The sequence below is a fragment of the Sinocyclocheilus rhinocerous genome, unplaced genomic scaffold, assembly GCF_001515625.1.
Source record: "Sinocyclocheilus rhinocerous isolate Xijiao unplaced genomic scaffold, SAMN03320098_v1.1 scaffold220, whole genome shotgun sequence".
Lineage (NCBI taxonomy): Eukaryota > Metazoa > Chordata > Actinopteri > Cypriniformes > Cyprinidae > Sinocyclocheilus > Sinocyclocheilus rhinocerous.
The window spans coordinates 464,257-482,662 of record NW_015666573.1 but is presented as its reverse complement, the minus strand read 5'-3'; the positions used below and the strand labels follow the sequence as shown (position 1 = coordinate 482,662).

The window sequence follows — 18,406 nt, the reverse complement described above, 5'->3', positions numbered from 1 at the left end:
GAGAGACAGACAGACAGACAGACAGACAGACAGACAGACAGACAAAGTGGACAAAGGAACGGACAAATAAATAGATGAAAGATATCCATTATAAAACCCGTCAATACATGTTGATATTATATAAGAAAGTAAAACTAAAACAAATAACAAATTATATATATATATATGTAGAGAGAGAGAGAGAGAGAGAGTTTTTGTACTTCAACTTATTTTATTACAGTTAGATGGCTAATTTTCTAATTAAGTTTTATGTTTTTCATCTACTATTTATTTTTATTAATGCTATTTATACTATTTTATTTTATTTCAGCTTTATTTCAATTAACGAAAATGATTTTAATAGTTTTATTGAACATTAACAACACATGTTTTGCAGGTTCTGTGGACCCGCCTGCCTTGTGAAAACTTCCACTTACTTATGGCCAGCTCCATTCTTGAGTCACAGAAAGAGGAGCTGATTGGTTCAAATCATGATTTTAACTCTATACTGAAGGTGTGTATAGATTTGTTTTAGCCCATGGAAATATAAAGCAGAACCGGGAATATGACATACACAGTAAGCTAGTTGGTTGATTCTAAACGTGTGTGTTTCCAGCACATTAATGAGCTGACCATGAAGCTGGATCTGCAGTCAATACTTTGTGGAGCAGAGGCTATTTATTTGCAGCTGACACACTGCAAGGTGAGACGGGACAGATATAACTGCTGATATGCTATGAAAAATAACCATGGCCATGCATACTACATAATGCTTACTGACTGCTCTGTTCTCAGGAGCTGCCTTTGAAAGTGCAGGAAGTTCTTGGGCTGCGTGTCCCGTGCAGCTCATCAGAAGAGAGTCCAGACTCAGAGCCCAAAGAGACAGACACCCTTCTCGCTCAGTCAGAGGCCAGAGGAGCTTCATCCTGCCAGCCGTTTAATGGGCAGACACCACAGCGCACCCCTCCTACATACCCCTAATTCCAGAAGGTGATTGGCAGAAGGGGAACAGATGATTTTAATTTAACTATAATGATGAATAATCCCCCCAAAAATAATGAATAACTTGTTTATAAAATATGGGGAATGTTGGGGAATGGGGAAAGAGATTGAAATCTAGATCTGCAGCAACCTAATAAAAATGAGATCAGCTGACTATTTTATATTGTACTTTCCTAAGAAGGGCCGAGTATTTTCCACATGCTGTTTAAACTGTTGTGTTAATGACTGGGCATTGCAGACAGAGTTTCTGAAGAGAGGGAACGCTTACATCCTTGCTTATAGTTAGGATGTATAGATGCTTATATATAGATGCTTATAGTGTGAGCATTATAGTCGCAGCTCATATTTTATCTGTTAATATTTTATTCTTTTATAAGCATTAGATATAATTGTTTGATCCACTTGTAACAAAGTTCGTAGTTATGTGAAGAGGGAAGCGGGAACTGGCGAACATATAAACATAAAACTTTAGTTATCAAATAAACAAACACAAAACAAAAATAAAGCGGCAGCCCCTCACAGACGACTGCCGAATAAAACACAATAAAACAACAACATAAAATGTTCCAGGCCTGGTCCTCTCTGGTCCTTTATTATCGTCTCTTCTCCTTTTCTCCTTCCGGAGCTCCTTTGTGGGACTCTTATCACTCATGTTACCGGCCTCGCTCTGTTCCCACGGCTCTCGGCCCTGCCACACTCGTCACATTACTATACTCGCAGTACCCAAAACCATGTTATTCATTATGTATTGTATGATGATGTATATTTGTTCTGTTATCTCTGTCTTTGTTTGTGTTGCCTGTCTCTCCCTCACTTACTTTTCCCTCTCTTTACTGGCATACTCAGAAAATAATGGTGTGCACTACCATTTTGCATGCAATGTAGCAAGAGCTACTTCATATTTCTTCCTTTGTTCATTTTTAACATGAAGCTTTTTCATATGGCTAAAGAATAAAGCATTGAAATTTAGTCCCTGACATTTTGAGTTTGAGGTATTGTTCTTTGCCAAATGTCCACTTTATTGTCAGTCCTTACCCATATAAGAGGATTTTTAACCTTGACAGCCTTGACCCCCAGTACAAAAGCTTTTCAGTAATCCTTCATAATAACTTAGATTAAAAAACGTTAGCTTGATATATGATATACATGCATTATCTGCATTACATGCATATGCACATTCAGATAATAAAAAATGTAATGGAAATGTGAATTTATATTTTAATAAACAAATTAATAAAACAAATCAAGGCCATAGATACATATTTTTTTTTTTTTTTAGTTTTATTATTATCTCAGTATCACAATAAACCAATAAAAAGCGTTCTCTGTAAAACTTCAAAATAATATTAGAATTAAATTACATGTAAATGTTCATTCAGATTTTAGTTTTTATTTTAATAAATGAAAAAACTAATTCATTATTAACAGCCTAGATAAATATTTTCACTTTATTATTATTATTTATTGTAATACCCTAATATACAGTGATGAAAATCTTTCTCTGTAACACTTTATTATAATTTTGATTTAAAACATATGTATTAGCATTACATTACGTCATGTGTAAATGTACATTCAGATGATAAAAAATGTCTTGGAAATTTTAATAAATAAAGCAAAAGTCAAAGTCCTATATGTATGTGTGTCTATATATATATATATATAATTTAAAATCCCTATTGTTTTTACCCACCTCTCTCTTCCCTTCAGATTCTCACTCAAATGAGTGGATAAGTCAGATAAAACCACTTCATCAGCTACAGGATTACAACAGATCATCCAGTTTAAGAAAAAAGCCTTAAAAGAAGAATGGACTGAGAGATGAGAACTTATTAGATCACTTTTATTTGAAATTTAATAGTTCATCCTTCTCCTTTTTTTCTTATTATTTAGAAACCAAAAAAAAATCCATGTTTAGAGTATAATGAAGAATTGATGAACCAGAAAATCTTATATTTCAACATTTGACATATGTTTTGTTAAACCATTTAATTTATGTCTGTCACAGTACTCACCACCAATGCTGTCATCACACAAACAAACACATTCACACACTCCATCAGCAGGTGTCTGACTGGGGTTAAAAGATCAGGGTAAATGGGGTCACTGTTGTCCACTGTCCTGCCAAATGAGCTGGAAAATGAGGGGTGGAGAACCACGCCTCCTTCTCACCGTCCTGCTCACTGCTCTTTCTGCTGTTCGTCCTCCTCTTTTCTCTGTCCGTCTCTCTCTCGCCCTCCCTTCATTTTCCCACTGTGTTTGTTTGAATACAGCTGCAACGTATGAATTTAGCATGGCACTTAAACAGCCCTGCGATCTGCCACCCTTCTTTGTCTTGTACACAAACACACACTTTTACTCCTGAGACTCATCTTGTCACTTTTACGGCTGGCATGACCTCGCTTTACTGGAGAACAGAAAATAAGAGGAGTGTCTCATTCAAACTCAATCTGCACTGAGTTAAGCTCTAGTTAGTTTTCAAGGGCTAAAGCAGTTCAAGCAGCTCTGTGGTGTCTGAGTGAAGTCTCCCTTTGTGCATTTGAGAACTTCATCAGTTTTTAGAGGGTTATTGTGCGATGAGAGTTATATCGGACTTTTCACATTTTCACATTGTTCTGTTCTCTTTACTTTTCACACAAATGGGAGAGAGATGAATACGTTATTCGGGACACTTTTCTATTGCTTTTACAAACACCCAGACTTACAGTTTTCACCTGGTGGTTTATAAATCAGTGAAAATAAGTCATATTTAGAAATCCGAATATCATAGAGACTTAGGGTTGGGCTTATTTGACGTGGGCCAGTTAGCGATCACCTAGCAACCAGTCAGAACACCCTGGCAACCACCTTAAACATCCTACCGATCGCATAGCAACCCCCTGGCAACCACCTATAACTTCCTATAGCACTGTGTCAATCAGAGACGTGTCTTCTATATAGATCTAAACAATGTCTTCAAACTGTTTGCTGATTTGTAAAGACATTAAACAAATTAAATTCTACAACTTTCTAAAATACATTTTTATATGAACTCAAACTAAAAATGTGCTATTCACATTCAACAGTTTTTTTTACATTCACTCTATGACAGCAATTGTCTTGTTTCTGTATTTCTATCAATTCAAAAATCAAAGAATTTAATATGAATGGAAAAAATGTCTCTTAAAATTATTCCATAAAGATCTGAATTATGTTCTGTATAATTCTTAACTATATTCTGTGTAACTCTATTCTATCCACAATCATTTCTTATATTTCTTTCATCACATTCTATCATTCTATTTATGAGAAAAATCAAAAACTTGAGCTAATATCATTTTTATTCTAAACAAATTTCCCCCTAACTATTTATATACATATACATTGGACTAAACAAGGCTGAATGTATTTGATGTGTTTATGAATGTAATCTTATATCTTCTAATATATTATATATTATATTATATATGTATTACTTTATTTGTAAAGTTGTCATGGCAAAAGTTTTGGTCTTAGTGCTGGTGTGTTGGGACCACAAAAGCTTATAGAAGCAAATGAAATTCACACAAATAGCTGATGTCCTGTGAATGAATGCACTAAATTATAAATAATGATAAAAAAAACTGTTGCTGTGAAGAAAGGTAGAATCAAATTTTGTATGACAAATTTTTTTTACAAAAACTCAACTTCTGAAATGTTCAGCCACCTGTAGACGCACTGACAAATCCAGTCCTGAGGTCTCCACTTCAGCGTGTCCTGCTGTGACTGTGAGGGCCATCCAGGAGTCGAGTGCGAGCGTGTGAAGTGTGTGTGAAGTGAGTGGGAGCAGAAGGCCAGGCACTGGTGTCTGACAGTGATTTGTAAAGAGAGACAATACGGCTCATTGACCTGCCGGTTCCACTGTCTGTTGCACATACTTCGGCCAGCCCTCCCATGAGGACTCACCGCTCTTTAAACAGGACACCAGATTGCCACAGGCCCAGGGAAGGGCTGAATGAGTGTGTGCTGTGTGAGATAATGGGATGTGGGAGGCATAATGGGAGACTCGTTGCTTTGACAATGAGATTCCACGCAAAACGGGGGTGACGGGGTGATTAGGTGGCACGTGAGGAAGTGTGACTTCAGTGCGTAGAACACAAAAGTTGCACGCTCTCCAGCTCTACCCATCAGTCTCAGTCTCTGTCTCACACTCGTGTATCAGATTTCAAAAAGCTTTTCCATCTGCTCTGAGCCTGATGTCATTTCAGACCTGGAAAATCAGGTGTTCTGGGTTATCAGTTTCAGTCTTACTGCAGTTTTTGTAGTAACAGCCTTTTGTGGCTTCATTACATATTCTAGACAAGACAAAAACTTTGTCTTGGTTAGAATATGCAATGAAGCCTCAAAAGGCTGTTACTACAAAAACTGCAGTGATAAATACCAATAAATACCTAAATCCAGTGCTAAAAACCGAACTCGTTCAATAAAGTAAAGCACTTAACTAAAAACTCTTTTACATTTTCAGTTTGTCACATGAACCTTAACCGACATCTGAGAACTCTGAACATGTGCACGAGTTGTTAAATTATTCAAATATTAAATGAGAATCTCGGAGGGTAGTTCAAGTAAATATTTAAGGTCTGCCTGACAAATGTTTTGGAATCTTTGTTTTAAAAGTTCAGTGAAAGTAGGTGCTTAACTTTTAGAAAATATTGATCTAATTGTATTAATATTAAATGAGTTCTGTTTTCTATTCCCTTATTGCCATTTGCAAAATATTTTTTTAACCCTGTTACCAATGTATAATATAATATAATAATGATATGTAATATAATATCATGCAATAATAATAATAATATAATATAACAATTAAATTAAATAGGCACGATTTACACAATTTTAAAAGAATTACTATAAGGTGGTATTCAATGATAAACTTCTATTTTCCATAAACTTAAGAAATATTTGGTTATGTTTTCTTACAACATAGGGTTGAATGGTTCAGCTTTGAGTTAATCATTAAAAATAAACTGAAACTGAATACTAATTCAATATGATGTCAAAATGAAGTCTGATGAGAGACAGACCAAAATCACAATTTCTGAGAGATACAAACATTTGATATGTTTTTTAAACTCACTACTTTTTTAATGCTAGGTTAGTTTTATGTTAGATAATAGTTCATCTAACATTTCTAATGGGTGTCACGAGACAAAAAATGGCATTCATGTCTCTAATGCTATATGAGAACATATTTGTGGAATGTGCCTTGAGAATGCTTTAAACACCATGACCTTCAACCACTAGCAGGACTTTGTCAAATACATCAAAGTCCATGAATTACTGCATATGCCGTTTTAAATCTTTATTTTAAATATAGATGTGTAAATGTAATCCCACCGTCTTTATCTGATACCCTTCACTGTCAACAAACATCCAGGTCTTATTGTTATTCATTCCCATTGTCACAGCATGGTGATGACCTCTTTCTCTCCTCTCTCTCTCTCTCTCTCTCTCGCTCTCTCTTTTTTTGGCTCAGTGACGGTGACAAGCTGTTGCTCTGTCCCTCTGGGCGACTCCCTCTCCTGTCTGCGCTCCTCTCTCCTCCCTCTCTCTCTCTCTCTCTCTCCCTCTCTCCACCTGTTGATGCCATTGTTGCTTAGCCAGCATTGTGGTCTTTTATTTTTTTACTCCACTCATTTTACACACCCCTCTTTTATTGTTCACTTTCTCACTTTTTTCATCAGCAGTCATCCTTTCACTCAGAGGATATATAAGCGGACCGAAGAGAGAAGGCAGCTGAGAAACACACACAGACACTCACTCACCAGCACACATTTAAACCCAAGCACTTTCAAGAGGGCAAGGACGTTTGCACAAACTCTTTTACTCGGGACCAAGACTTCTGAGACACACTTGGGACAGCTTCAGTATTGGATCACATCTGCTGGCAGAAGTGATGTCTGTGTCTCTGTGGTGTGAGGAGGAAGAGGGCCAGGACAGGACTCAGTCTTCGGTCCGAGCCCCATGGGACCCCAGCGCCTCCGGACTGAGGGTTATTCAGAGACTTCTGCAGTCAGAGGAGAGATACCTGCCATCTCCTCTCTACATCTCTCTCATCCAGAGAGAACCACAGCGCAGAGAGGAACTGGCCAAGTGGACCATGGAGGTAGTTTTTACATGATAAAAAACAAAATCCAGTGCAAGTCAAATATGTTGTTCATGTTTTTAATATCAGTAATTTTGTATTTGAAGCACTTTTCACAATTAGTATACAAAATACATAGTAAAAGATTATTTTTTGAAGTTATAAACAAAAGTTGTAAAACAAAGATTATTAGAGTTTTACAAAAAAAAACTCAGTTTTTCTGCTTGAGAATTTTATATTTATTCAATATTTCACTTTTACTTTCTAAACTCACTAGAAATTTATAAAGGAAAAAAAAATGCATACCATTTTTGTCAGTATAGGGCCTGAAACTCTTAAACTAAGGATTCCCAAATTGTGGATATGTATGTGAGTTGCTGAAAAGCTAATAATTAATTAAATCATAAAAATGTCAAATTAAAATAAATCATTTTAAAATTAAACAATTAAAGTAAAACACTAATAACAACAGTGAAACACTCAGAGAAGCTGGGCAAGTGGACCATGGAGGAAGATTTTGGGGCTTTCTGGAGATCTGTAAACTGCTTACAATGGTTTAAAAATATAGTCGTCACACCTAGGCTCCAAAAATACAAAAATATAATAACTGACCATTTCATAGGTGGCGTTTCGAGCACGCAGGCTCTTCTTCAGACAATTAAAAGTTTTAAACCCACATGCAACAGGTGATTAATCACATGACACAAAAAAGTAGCATAAAGCCATAAATACTAAAAATAATACTAAATATGAAAGTGTAGTTCTAAATATACAATAGTAATGACAATGTCAATATTACCTGCATTTATTATCCTAAAGAAAAGTATACTTCACATTTTCACATTTATGTTTATAATTAAAGCGATGGTTCTCCTAAAAATTAACACAAAGGAAGATATTTTGAATAAAGTTTCAAATGTTTTTGTCCATACAGTGGAGCTGAAAAGAACATTGGACCCACTGACTTTCATTGTATGGGCAAAAACACAGATATTTTTCTAATGAAGAAAGTCAGGTTTGGAAAGACATGCATAAATAATGACAGAATTTTCATTTTTGAGCGAAGTATCCTTTTAATAGCAAATTATTTGAGGGCATCAGATGAAAATTAAGTTTCTACAGTCCTTTATATGTTTGCTTTGACTATGAGGTTTTTTTTTTAGGTGCTGTTTAAATCTTCCTCTTCTGTGTTTTCATAGGTGTGCTGTGAATGTGACTGCGATGAGTCTGTATTTCCCCTGGCTGTCTCCCTGTTGGATCGATATCTGTCGGCCCCTCTATCCCTGCCTGTCTCTCCATCCTGTCTGGCTGCAGCTTGTGTTCTGGTGGCCTCAAAACTGACAGAAAGTGACACAGTTAGTGCAGATGCACTCTGTGCGGCAGCAGAGTACGACTTTCTCTCATCAAACCTGCGGGTGAGTGTTTTTAAAAAATCAATCAAAATTCACTGAAAGCTCAATATTATGGACAATGTTGTCCAAAAGTCTGAAGCAATAAAATAAATAATAAAAAAATAGTGCTGTTTTGCATTTTTCTAATTTAACACTTTTTCCCCCCATTAGAAATTAAATAATTTAAGTGAACATTTTTTGAGAAAAGAACTAAAAGATTAATAAAAATGACATATACACTTGCATATGGACAGTACAAGTCAGTATATGCTTACTCCGACAGGAAATGGAGCGTGTGGTCCTGGCGACTCTGCGGTGGGATGTGGCAGCAGTGACCCCTCAGGACTTTATCCCACACTTCCTGCGCACTCTCGGGGAACTCAAGGATCGTGACGTGCATACAGGAGACTTTGTCGCAACGCTGCGGCGCCACAGCGATACACTTGTTGCCATGTGTGTGTGTGACTCGCGCTTTCTGGGAACACCTCCATCACTGGTTGCAGCGGCTGCACTGAACTCTGCCCTGCGGGGTTTAAGAGCCAAGAGTGCGGGAGAGCTGAGTGTCATGACCTCTGCCCTGGCCACACTCTGTCAGACTGATGTGGTAAGCGAAGATTTATCTGAGAGAGTATGAGAGAACTAAACATAAAATAACAATAATAATAATTTTTAAAGAGAGAGAGAGAATTATTATTATTATTATTATTATTATTATTATGTTCCTGCTTGTATGTGCCTCTTTGACTCCTGTTAACTATTCCTGCTTGTGCCGACAGGCGGTGCTGCAGTGCTGCACTGAGCTGATAGAGGGAGCTCTCAGGGAGAGACTGAGGAACGGCGCACACGAGGAGAAAGATGATGATATTGAAGATGAAAGAGCCAGCACACCCACAGACCTAAGAGAAATAGACTTTTAATGCAGGGTTAATTTATGAGTGATATTTATTGCGTCTCACTTTTATTTATCAGTAAAACTGATTTAAACACAATGTGACATTTATGTGTTGTCTTATGTAACTTCTGAAGTGATCTAATTTATAATCATTTTTATTTATTTGTTTGAGGGATTACGATTTACTTGTGCCATATTTATTAACTTCTATTGCCATAACTGTAATTGTGACTTCTTATGCATTTCAGGTTTCTCCTTTTCACTTTATGTATTACATTTCTACGTTTTATATGATCATATTATTTATTGTGTGCACATTTTTATATTTAATTTATTTTGTTTGTCAGTGTTTCAGCTTGTTTGTAATCAAAGTGTTGGGTAAAAACGAATATCTATTTTTAGAATTAAAATAAAGTGTCTATGTTTGCCAACAATGTGCATCTCTCAAAGTCTATTTATCAAGAAAGAAAGAAAGAAAGAAAGAAAGAAAGAAAGCATGCTGCAAGGTCTTCTAAACATTTAATTAGTTAGGACTCTCAAAGTCCATCTAGCACAATTAAAAAATGAAATAAGAGTAAGAAAGAAAGAAAAACATTGTGCAAGATCTTCTAAAAACTAAATTAATCAATCGTGGTCCTTGCGTTTTTACAAAGTTTTATTATTATTATTATTATTATTATTATTACGTACATTTAAAAAATAGAACATTTTTATTTTACATCCAAATAACGGTTGTTTTGTTTAGGGACACTTACATTACATTGGCCTTTTTGGTAAAGTGGATTAATGGAATTATATTAAAAAAAAATTATCCCATTTATAATTTTGATAATTAACGGTGTTACAGATACAAAATACTGTAGGTTCATGTTTGCAGAAAGCGTCGCGTTTGGATTGCGTCATTATTGCGTCATAATTCATGGCCGCACTTGTTTTTGAGGCAGCAACGCTGAGTAATTTGTAGTCAGAGGTTTCACTCACCGCTCAAACAGGATCTGACCCAGTGGTAAGAGAACTCGCCGTTTATTTGATTTAGACGATAGAGTTTCAGACCAGACGACTCTACAGACGTCGGTAGATGTCCGTGACTGTTTTTCTCATGAAGTTGAGAATTGTGATTGTGAAACATGTTCTGTGTGTTTTCGCGAACTGTCCTACAGACTTCCTTTTCTTCGGCTGCTCTCTCTCTTATCATGATCGATGTGTACTTATAAATAAACTTGTCTGCTTAAAGAGACCGCTTTCTCTCTAAAAATATAAGCTAATGATTCTTTCGTGTCAAGGTATACCTTTAGGGTGAAAGTAAATGCTGTCTAATCGATGTATACAAAGGTATCCCAGGATGACTGGAGGCTTGAAGGTGCTGCTGCTTTTGTCTCTGTGTCTCGTGGTGTGGACAGTGCCAATAGATCGCAACCAAGACCCTCCTGAGGAGGAGAAACCAGAGGAGAATGCGGTAAGACTGGTCTCAAATCTTGCTCATAGACTAGAACATGCCATGTGCATTAATCATTTTGTTCAATATTCACATGCTCTCTTGTTTTGGCTGTATGTGCATATCTCAGGATACTGGTCTGTACTATGACCGTTACCTCAGAGAGGTGATTGAGGTGTTGGAAACAGACCCTCACTTCAGAGAAAAACTCCAGACTGCCAACACAGACGACATCAAGGTAAAGCACTCACTATGTAGAGCACAACAACAGTAGGGCTCCAAATGGAAGAATCCCACTCCTCTTCTTTATAAAAATGATAAGGTATAAGTATCCTTCAAGACAGACCTACCAGGAGCTCAAGAGTAAGTTATAACATATGCTTCCGTAGAAGTCACAAGTAAGTTTGATTTCAGCTTCATTTTTAATCTAGTTGGTCACATACTCTCACAAACAACTTATTTTTATATATCCGTCTTCCGTTTGTTTATTTATTTATAATTATATATAAATGTATTTTAATAATGTGTATTGTATTTTATGTGTGTAATGTATTATAAACTTGTATACAGTGACTATTAGTCAATTACTGTATATCATTTTTTTTATATAATTGGGGATGTGTAGGTCATTACCTCATAAAATACATTAAGTACACAGTCTTGTTTTGCTTTTTTTTGTTGTTGCTTCAAATTAAAGTTTGTAATGGGATTCATCACAGTGCTGGTTCATGGTTCAAAAGTGCTTTTTTTATTTATTTACTTTATTATGAACTCTAGGAATTTGTATAAATTTTAATAACATGTATTTTATATTTAGTACATACTTCGGTACAGTGATTATTAGTTCTTATACATTGTATTGTTGTTTTTATTATTTTATGTAATTTGAGATGTGTAGGGCATTGCTTCATAAAAGACATTAAGTGCATAGAACTTGTCCCATTGTCTTTTTCTTAAATTTTCATGCTTTTTTGCTTCAATTCATTAAAGTTTGTAATGTTGTGATTCATCTCTTTCATGGAGCTGGTTTGTTTGAAAATGAATGAGGAAAATACCAAATATGCAATATGTCTCTAATGCTGTTTTGCCTTTGAGCATTGAAGTTTTATCATTTCATCGGTACTTTAAGTCCTTAATGGAAAGATACTGTGTTTTAGAATGGGCGCCTCAGTAAGGAGTTGGATTTGGTGGGCCACCATGTGAGGACGCGACTGGATGAGCTGAAGAGGCAAGAGGTCTCACGCCTCAGGATGTTGCTGAAGGCTAAACTGGACAGCACCAACGCACAGAGTGAGTGTGTTTGTGTATTACTCAAGTGATACTGATGAGCAAGAAAATCTGTTGACATGACTGCGCATGTTCACGCAAATGCTTTGTTGTGATTGCAGGTGTTCAGATGGATCATGCCTCCTTGTTGAAGCAGTTTGAACATCTGGACCCTCATAATCAGAACACTTTTGAGGCCAAAGACCTGGAGCTGCTTATCGTCACGGTAACACCCATTCTTAACATGCCATAATGTGAAATTGCAAAAAATCATAAACCAACAACATAGATTGACAAGCATTCAGTACATACTTGTTCAGCAACTACATTTAACCTTCACCAAGTTTCAAATGCGAGTAAATAAAATTCTGATCTTCTTTTCTTGTTTCTGTGTTAATCCAGATTTATCAGATTATAGTATACATATTTTTTTTTCTCTTTTTTTTTTTAAGTTTCCTTTATTTGATTTTACTATACAAAATAACAAGAGATAACCGACCCATTCACCATAAGTGAAAATTTCACAATATTATTACCACAATTAACAAAATCCCAGCCAACTGCATACAATAAAACAGTGAAATAAAATACAATTAGAAAAAAAAGAATAATACATAACACAATACATAATTTAAAAATAAATAATAAAATCAACTAAATAAAAATAAAGTGAAGAGTCATACACATCTTTGTGCTTATTTGTTAGGCCACTAAAGATCTTGAGAATTATGATGCAGAACGTCATGAGGAGTTTAAGCGCTACGAGATGCTGAAAGAACATGAGAGGAGGGAGTACCTGAAGAGTTTGGACCAGGAGAAGAGAGAGAAGGAGGAGAAGAGAATCGAGGAGCAGAAAGAAAAGCACCGACAACATCCTAAAGTTAACGCTCCGGTGAGGGGGTGAAGAAAGGGAGATGTATGGATAGATAGATTGATTGAGATTTTGCTAAGTAAAACTTTCTTCGTTTACTTCCTTTTCATCCTTTCAGGGTAGCGTGGATCAGTTACGGGAGGTCTGGAAAGAGACAGATGGGCTTGATCCACAGGAGTTCAATCCCAAGACATTCTTTAAGCTCCACGGTGAGTCTTTTTGTCCTCAACCAGTCCATAAGCAGCCGTTTCACAGGCAAAATGAATTTAATTGCGTTTTCTCACTTAGATACAAATGGTGACGGTGTGTTGGATGAGCAAGAGCTGGAGGCCCTCTTCACAAAAGAGGTAATGTTTCACCTTTGAGGTCGGTGAATCATTGCAATCTGTTATTGACAGTGATGGAAGCCTCTGAGTCAGCAGTTAAGACTCTAGTGGGCTCTAATGGCTGTCCTGAGTAAAACATCATCAACAGAGGAATCCATAAATAAGTAAGATGGCGCCGCACATGGCCGCCTCAGTGCTTGGCTCTCCAGTGTTTGTACTGTTTTTGTTCGTTTTTCCTGTTTTTTTTTGTTTCTCAAACACGATATTATTCTTTTTATTATCTGTGTCCTGTCTTGTCACTGTCATTCTGTTGCACTGTGGAGCTTCTGTCACTACAACAGATTCCTCGTATGTGTAAACATACCTGGCAATAAAGCTCATTCTGATCTTCTGATAATGGCACGTTTGATGAAGCTCATAAAAGCTGTTCTTGACATGCAGAAAACGAGCAAATGGCAATAACTGAAAAGGTGCAAGCAGTTACTATCTTTCCGATGTGTTCATCTTTTCTTTTTTACTGTCTTAGCTGGAGAAGGTGTATGATCCCAAGAATGAAGAGGATGACATGATGGAGATGGAGGAGGAGAGGCTGAGGATGCGGGAACATGTCATGCAAAACGTAAAACCTTCACTTTCTTTCACAGTGACTCTTATTGAGTGTGTTTATATGTATAAAAAAAAATGCTAAAAACTAAACCCAAATCAGTTCATAAAAGCCTAAATGCTGTTTACACATGAAATCATTTTGAATTTTTGTGAGTTTTTCTTTGGTTTTGTTTAAAATGTGTGATAAATGAACACTGAATAAGCTGTTAGAATGTCCAGGCAAAAATGTTATAAGAGTGTGTATGTAAATGCATTCATTCAATTTCTCTCTCTTTCACTTTATCTGTCTTTCAACCTTCAGCTTTTTAACACTTTCACAATGTGTGGAGCAGCCGTGACTCCATCCGTTCTGTTCTTTCAGGATGCATGAAATGAAGAAATAGTCATTCTTTTATGATTTAAAATGTTCACTGCATTAGTCTTTTTTTTTATTTTTTATTGGTTACTAAGTTCGTTTTAATTACCTTTAAACCGTTCACTTTTAAATAGTTTTTTCCTCGCTCGCTGCTTCCTCTCACTGCAGGTAGATCTCAATCATGATAGACTGGTCAGCCTGGAAGAGTTCCTGAAATCTACAGAGAAGAAAGAGTTTAACAATCCAAATGAATGGGAGGTTAGAGTCAGATTTAGATGCATGTCCCACTTTATTATACTGTCTTTGCATGCTAGTGTTTTGTGCCAACTCATTATCTTTCTACACTTCAAGACACTGGATGATACAAAGCCAGTGTACACAGAAGAGGAGCTGCAGCGCTTTGAGGCAGAACTTCAGGATAAGGAGATGGAGCTTGGCAGAAGGGCGGAGAAATTACGACAGGAGCAGGAACTTCTCAAAGAGAGAAGCAAAGCTCTAGAAGCCCAAAAACGAGAATATCAGCAGGTAAAAGACTGGTTTCAATTGGTTGCAACCCTTTTCTTGTGTTGCCTTTATATAATTAGAATAGCTGTATGATTTCTAGCTATTATTACAGATGTTGGTTACACTTTATTTTAAGGTGTCCTTGTTACAGTGTAATTATACATTTAAGTACCGAGTAATATTAATTAACTACATGTACTTACTATATGGTTAGGATTAGGGTTTGGTTTAGGGTTACTTGCATGTAATTATGCATAATTAATTGTTATTATAATAGTAAGTATGTATAACAAGAACACCTTAAAATGAAATGTTACCGAGATTTCCTTTGGTAAGAATGCTTGTAAAATAATATTTAAAAATAAATAAATACAATATATGTGCTTGTCTAAAATAATACAAATTATATTTTTATTAATTAAAAAAATTATATTAACTAACAATTACACGTTTAAAATTCAAAATTGAATATTATACATTTTGTATAAATTTAAGTTCATTGTTTTTTGTTTTGTTTTTGGCACGTTTGTAAAAAAAAACACAAAACAAAAAAAAAACATCTTACTGTTGAGCCCATAATAAAACAAATGATTTTATTTAATTTACAACATCAGTACTGCATATTATTGTATTTTTTATACATTATTTTGATGCCAGAGAACTGAGAGCTTGTTTTATTTCTAATCAGGCAGTAATGGAGATGTCACAAAAACAAAAGGAGCAACAGGCACTGAATAGACAGCCTCCCTCAGGTCCTAATGGAGAGCTTCAGTTTCAACAAGAGATGCAGAAACTAGCAAATGAAGACAGTCAAGGTGAGAAAACTGAAATTAATAATCCATGATTCAACATTTGGTTAACCTTACATGATATCATTTTAGAAAAATTGACTATTTACACTATGCAGGTGAATGTTTCAGTATGGTAAACATTGCCTGTTTTGTCTTTTTGTTTTTAGTGGTGAAAGTCCCAGTCAATCAGAATGGAGTTCAGAATAACCTACCAGCTGAGCCACCACAGAATCTTCCTCAGCACACCTCCTAACACATGCACAATTCTACCTGATTTACAATTTTCCAGAACCTGTCACACATACGAGCCTACTTTTACCCTGTTCTTATCCTATTCTCTCAGCATTACATAACTAGATCAGAACAACAATAATTAACAGGATACACTCCTCAAATACATACTCGTGGTGTTTTCTGCTTCATCCTCAACCAAATATGCTCAAATCCTTAAAGGAACACTCCACTATTTTTGAAAATAGGCTCATTTTCCAACTCCCCTAGAGTTAAACAGTTGAGTTTTACCATTTTCGAATCCATTCAGCCGATCTCCGGGTCTGGCGGTAGCACTTTTAACTGTAGCTTAGCATAGATCACTGAATCTGATTAGACCGTTAGCATCTCGCTAGCTGGGGACTATTTTCAGGCGCTGCGTAATATCATTGCGCCTGCTGCACCCATGGTAAGCAGCAAAGTTCCTTGATTATTACGCCGGAATGAGAGTATAGTTCCTAGCCATATCGGCCTAGTTGCGTTTGTAATTTGTTATTTTGTTTTCAGAATTGTGATTTGTTTTGCACTTCTCGGACACCGTAATTTCGGCCTAGAAAATCGCAACTTTTCATTTTCTGTCGGTCTTAGTACACGATGTAACTACAGAAGAGTCAAGTCTTAAATAGGAAAAATATAGAAACTCTTTGGTCATTTTTGAGCGAGATGCTAACGGTCTAATCAGATTCAGTGATCTATGCTAAGCTACAGCTAAAAGTGCTACCGCCAGACCTGGAGATCGGCTGAATGGATTCAAAAACGGTAAAACTCAACTGTTTAACTCTAGGGGAAAATGAGCCTATTTTCAAAAATAGTGTGGTGTTCTTTTAATGCAGTGGTATCAATATAGACCGTTCGCATGTTCCCTTCTAAAGAATGGCTAATATGGGATATGTGGCTTTGAATGGTGGTAGTCAGGGTTTTTCCTTAAATATTGTTACTTTTGCCCTGGTTTCAAAGTTTACAGCTTTGCTTGCTTCTCGATGTGTTTCTAGACTGGAATAATGTGGTTAACTGGTAATTCTGTGGTTCACATTATGTCAGTAAAACCTTATAGACAAGGCTTTCTGATTTAAGGTTTCAAATAGACTCGGGACGAGCACAGATCTGCTAATCGAACATATTCAGATTCAGCAATGTGCAGTCAATCTAATATAAAATCCCACTGATTATATGACAGTATTGTATTTCTTTCATTTAATAAAGGATATTTAAGAAAATATGCTACTGTCAGATTTTAAATCCTGTAAAATAATGTGGTTTGTATTAAAGGGATGTTAAAAAAAATTGTAGTTCTGTCATCATTTACTCACCCTCATGCCGTACCAAAATAATAATATATTTTGAACAAACTGAATGGCTAAACAATCTGTCTATATAGTACAAGTCAAAACAACACTGAACCTCATTGATTTTGACTGGACATTTAAATGTATGGACAAAAAAAAAAAAAAAAACATTTTTCAAAGTTCTGCGTTCAACTGAAACAAGAAGTCCATACAGGTTTGAAACGACTCGAGGGTACACTGAAAACAAAATTAGGCGTAGAAACAGTTTTGACTCAGAAATTGCTAGTAAATATCACAAACAACTGCAAGTAACACATTTAATTAAATGTTAAATTTTGAAGTAGAAAACCTGAATATAGTATTTTCTTGTAAAACATACTCCAATACAGTTTTATTCACAACTTCCAAAAATATTTTTTTACAGCGCAAGTAAATAATGATAAAATTGTCATTTTTGGTTGAAATCTTTAACGCAACCGATATTTCAAGATTATAGTGTTGTGCTTTGCTTTACAAATATATTTGATCACAATCATGTGAATAATTAGCAAAAATCCAAATCATTGGGTCAACAAGTGACACTGAACATTAAATTCAAATTGTGATCTGCAACAAAACCATTCATATGATGACTCAGCCCATTTGTTTCTAAACTAAACTAATTCCTTGGCTCCAAATGCCAGTTAGCCCTGTTCTGCATTTCTCTTTCAATAAATCAATTAGATTTTTTTTTTTCCATGTCTGTGAAAACTCGTTGTGACAGCGGCATTGTTCTGAAGTATTCACCGATCTGTGTTGAGTGTCATTTGCTCGCACTCCTTGCCACATGGCACATACTTGCTGTAAATTCCATTCCAATTCTGTCAGACACTGCCTAACCCCAGTGACCTCATTGCTCCACCTCTTCTGCTGCAGCTGTCACCTTTCACTTACACTCTCTAGTGATGCTACTATAGATATGTAAATAATGTCCCTCCACTCAAGCATCAGTACAGCAATCTGAAATTAAGTGCTGTCCACATATTTAATCTGTTCTCACAGGGATTGTTTACTTGAGGGCTTTTGCTCCTAGAGATTTTTTAAAGGATAGTTCACCCAAAAAAATGAAAATTTAATCATTTGCTTGCCATCATGTTTTTCAAAATCTTTATGACTTTTCATCTTGCTGTGGAACATAAAAATATATTTTGAATGTATTTATCTGTTTATTTGTTTGTTTTGCATACAATGAAAGCCAGTGAGGTCCAGTGTTGTTTTGGACAAAAAAGAAAAAAAAAAATTAAAACTTAAATTGAAAAATAGAATATATATATATATATATATATA

General features: G+C 35.7%; 3 protein-coding genes across 3 annotated transcripts in view; all 3 read left to right on the top strand.

Moving 5' to 3' along the window:
* LOC107732891 (TBC1 domain family member 17-like) overlaps positions 1-1,499 on the top strand; it is a 10,422-nt gene extending 8,923 nt beyond the window's left edge. Inside the window, exons 15-17 of the mRNA XM_016544327.1 lie at positions 377-493; positions 596-682; positions 775-1,499. Of these exons, the coding sequence (XP_016399813.1) occupies positions 377-493; positions 596-682; positions 775-960 (390 nt within the window). The 3' untranslated portion in view covers positions 961-1,499. The remainder of the gene's footprint in view (positions 1-376; positions 494-595; positions 683-774) is intronic.
* Positions 1,500-6,681: 5,182 nt separating this feature from the next.
* LOC107732861 (G1/S-specific cyclin-D2-like) lies at positions 6,682-9,427 on the top strand. The gene is made up of 4 exons (XM_016544281.1): positions 6,682-7,108; positions 8,287-8,502; positions 8,762-9,082; positions 9,255-9,427. Exons 1-4 carry the CDS (start codon positions 6,899-6,901, stop codon positions 9,393-9,395), a joined length of 888 nt encoding a protein of 295 aa, XP_016399767.1. The 5' UTR covers positions 6,682-6,898; the 3' UTR covers positions 9,396-9,427.
* An 845-nt stretch (positions 9,428-10,272) lies between these two features.
* On the top strand, positions 10,273-16,032 carry LOC107732899 (nucleobindin-2-like). Its single transcript, XM_016544337.1, has 13 exons — positions 10,273-10,376; positions 10,703-10,826; positions 10,936-11,043; positions 11,963-12,095; positions 12,194-12,297; positions 12,778-12,963; positions 13,061-13,151; positions 13,231-13,289; positions 13,795-13,887; positions 14,398-14,487; positions 14,581-14,754; positions 15,422-15,548; positions 15,692-16,032. Exons 2-13 carry the CDS (start codon positions 10,713-10,715, stop codon positions 15,775-15,777), a joined length of 1,365 nt encoding a protein of 454 aa, XP_016399823.1. The 5' UTR covers positions 10,273-10,376; positions 10,703-10,712; the 3' UTR covers positions 15,778-16,032.
* The last annotated feature ends 2,374 nt before the right edge of the window (positions 16,033-18,406 follow it).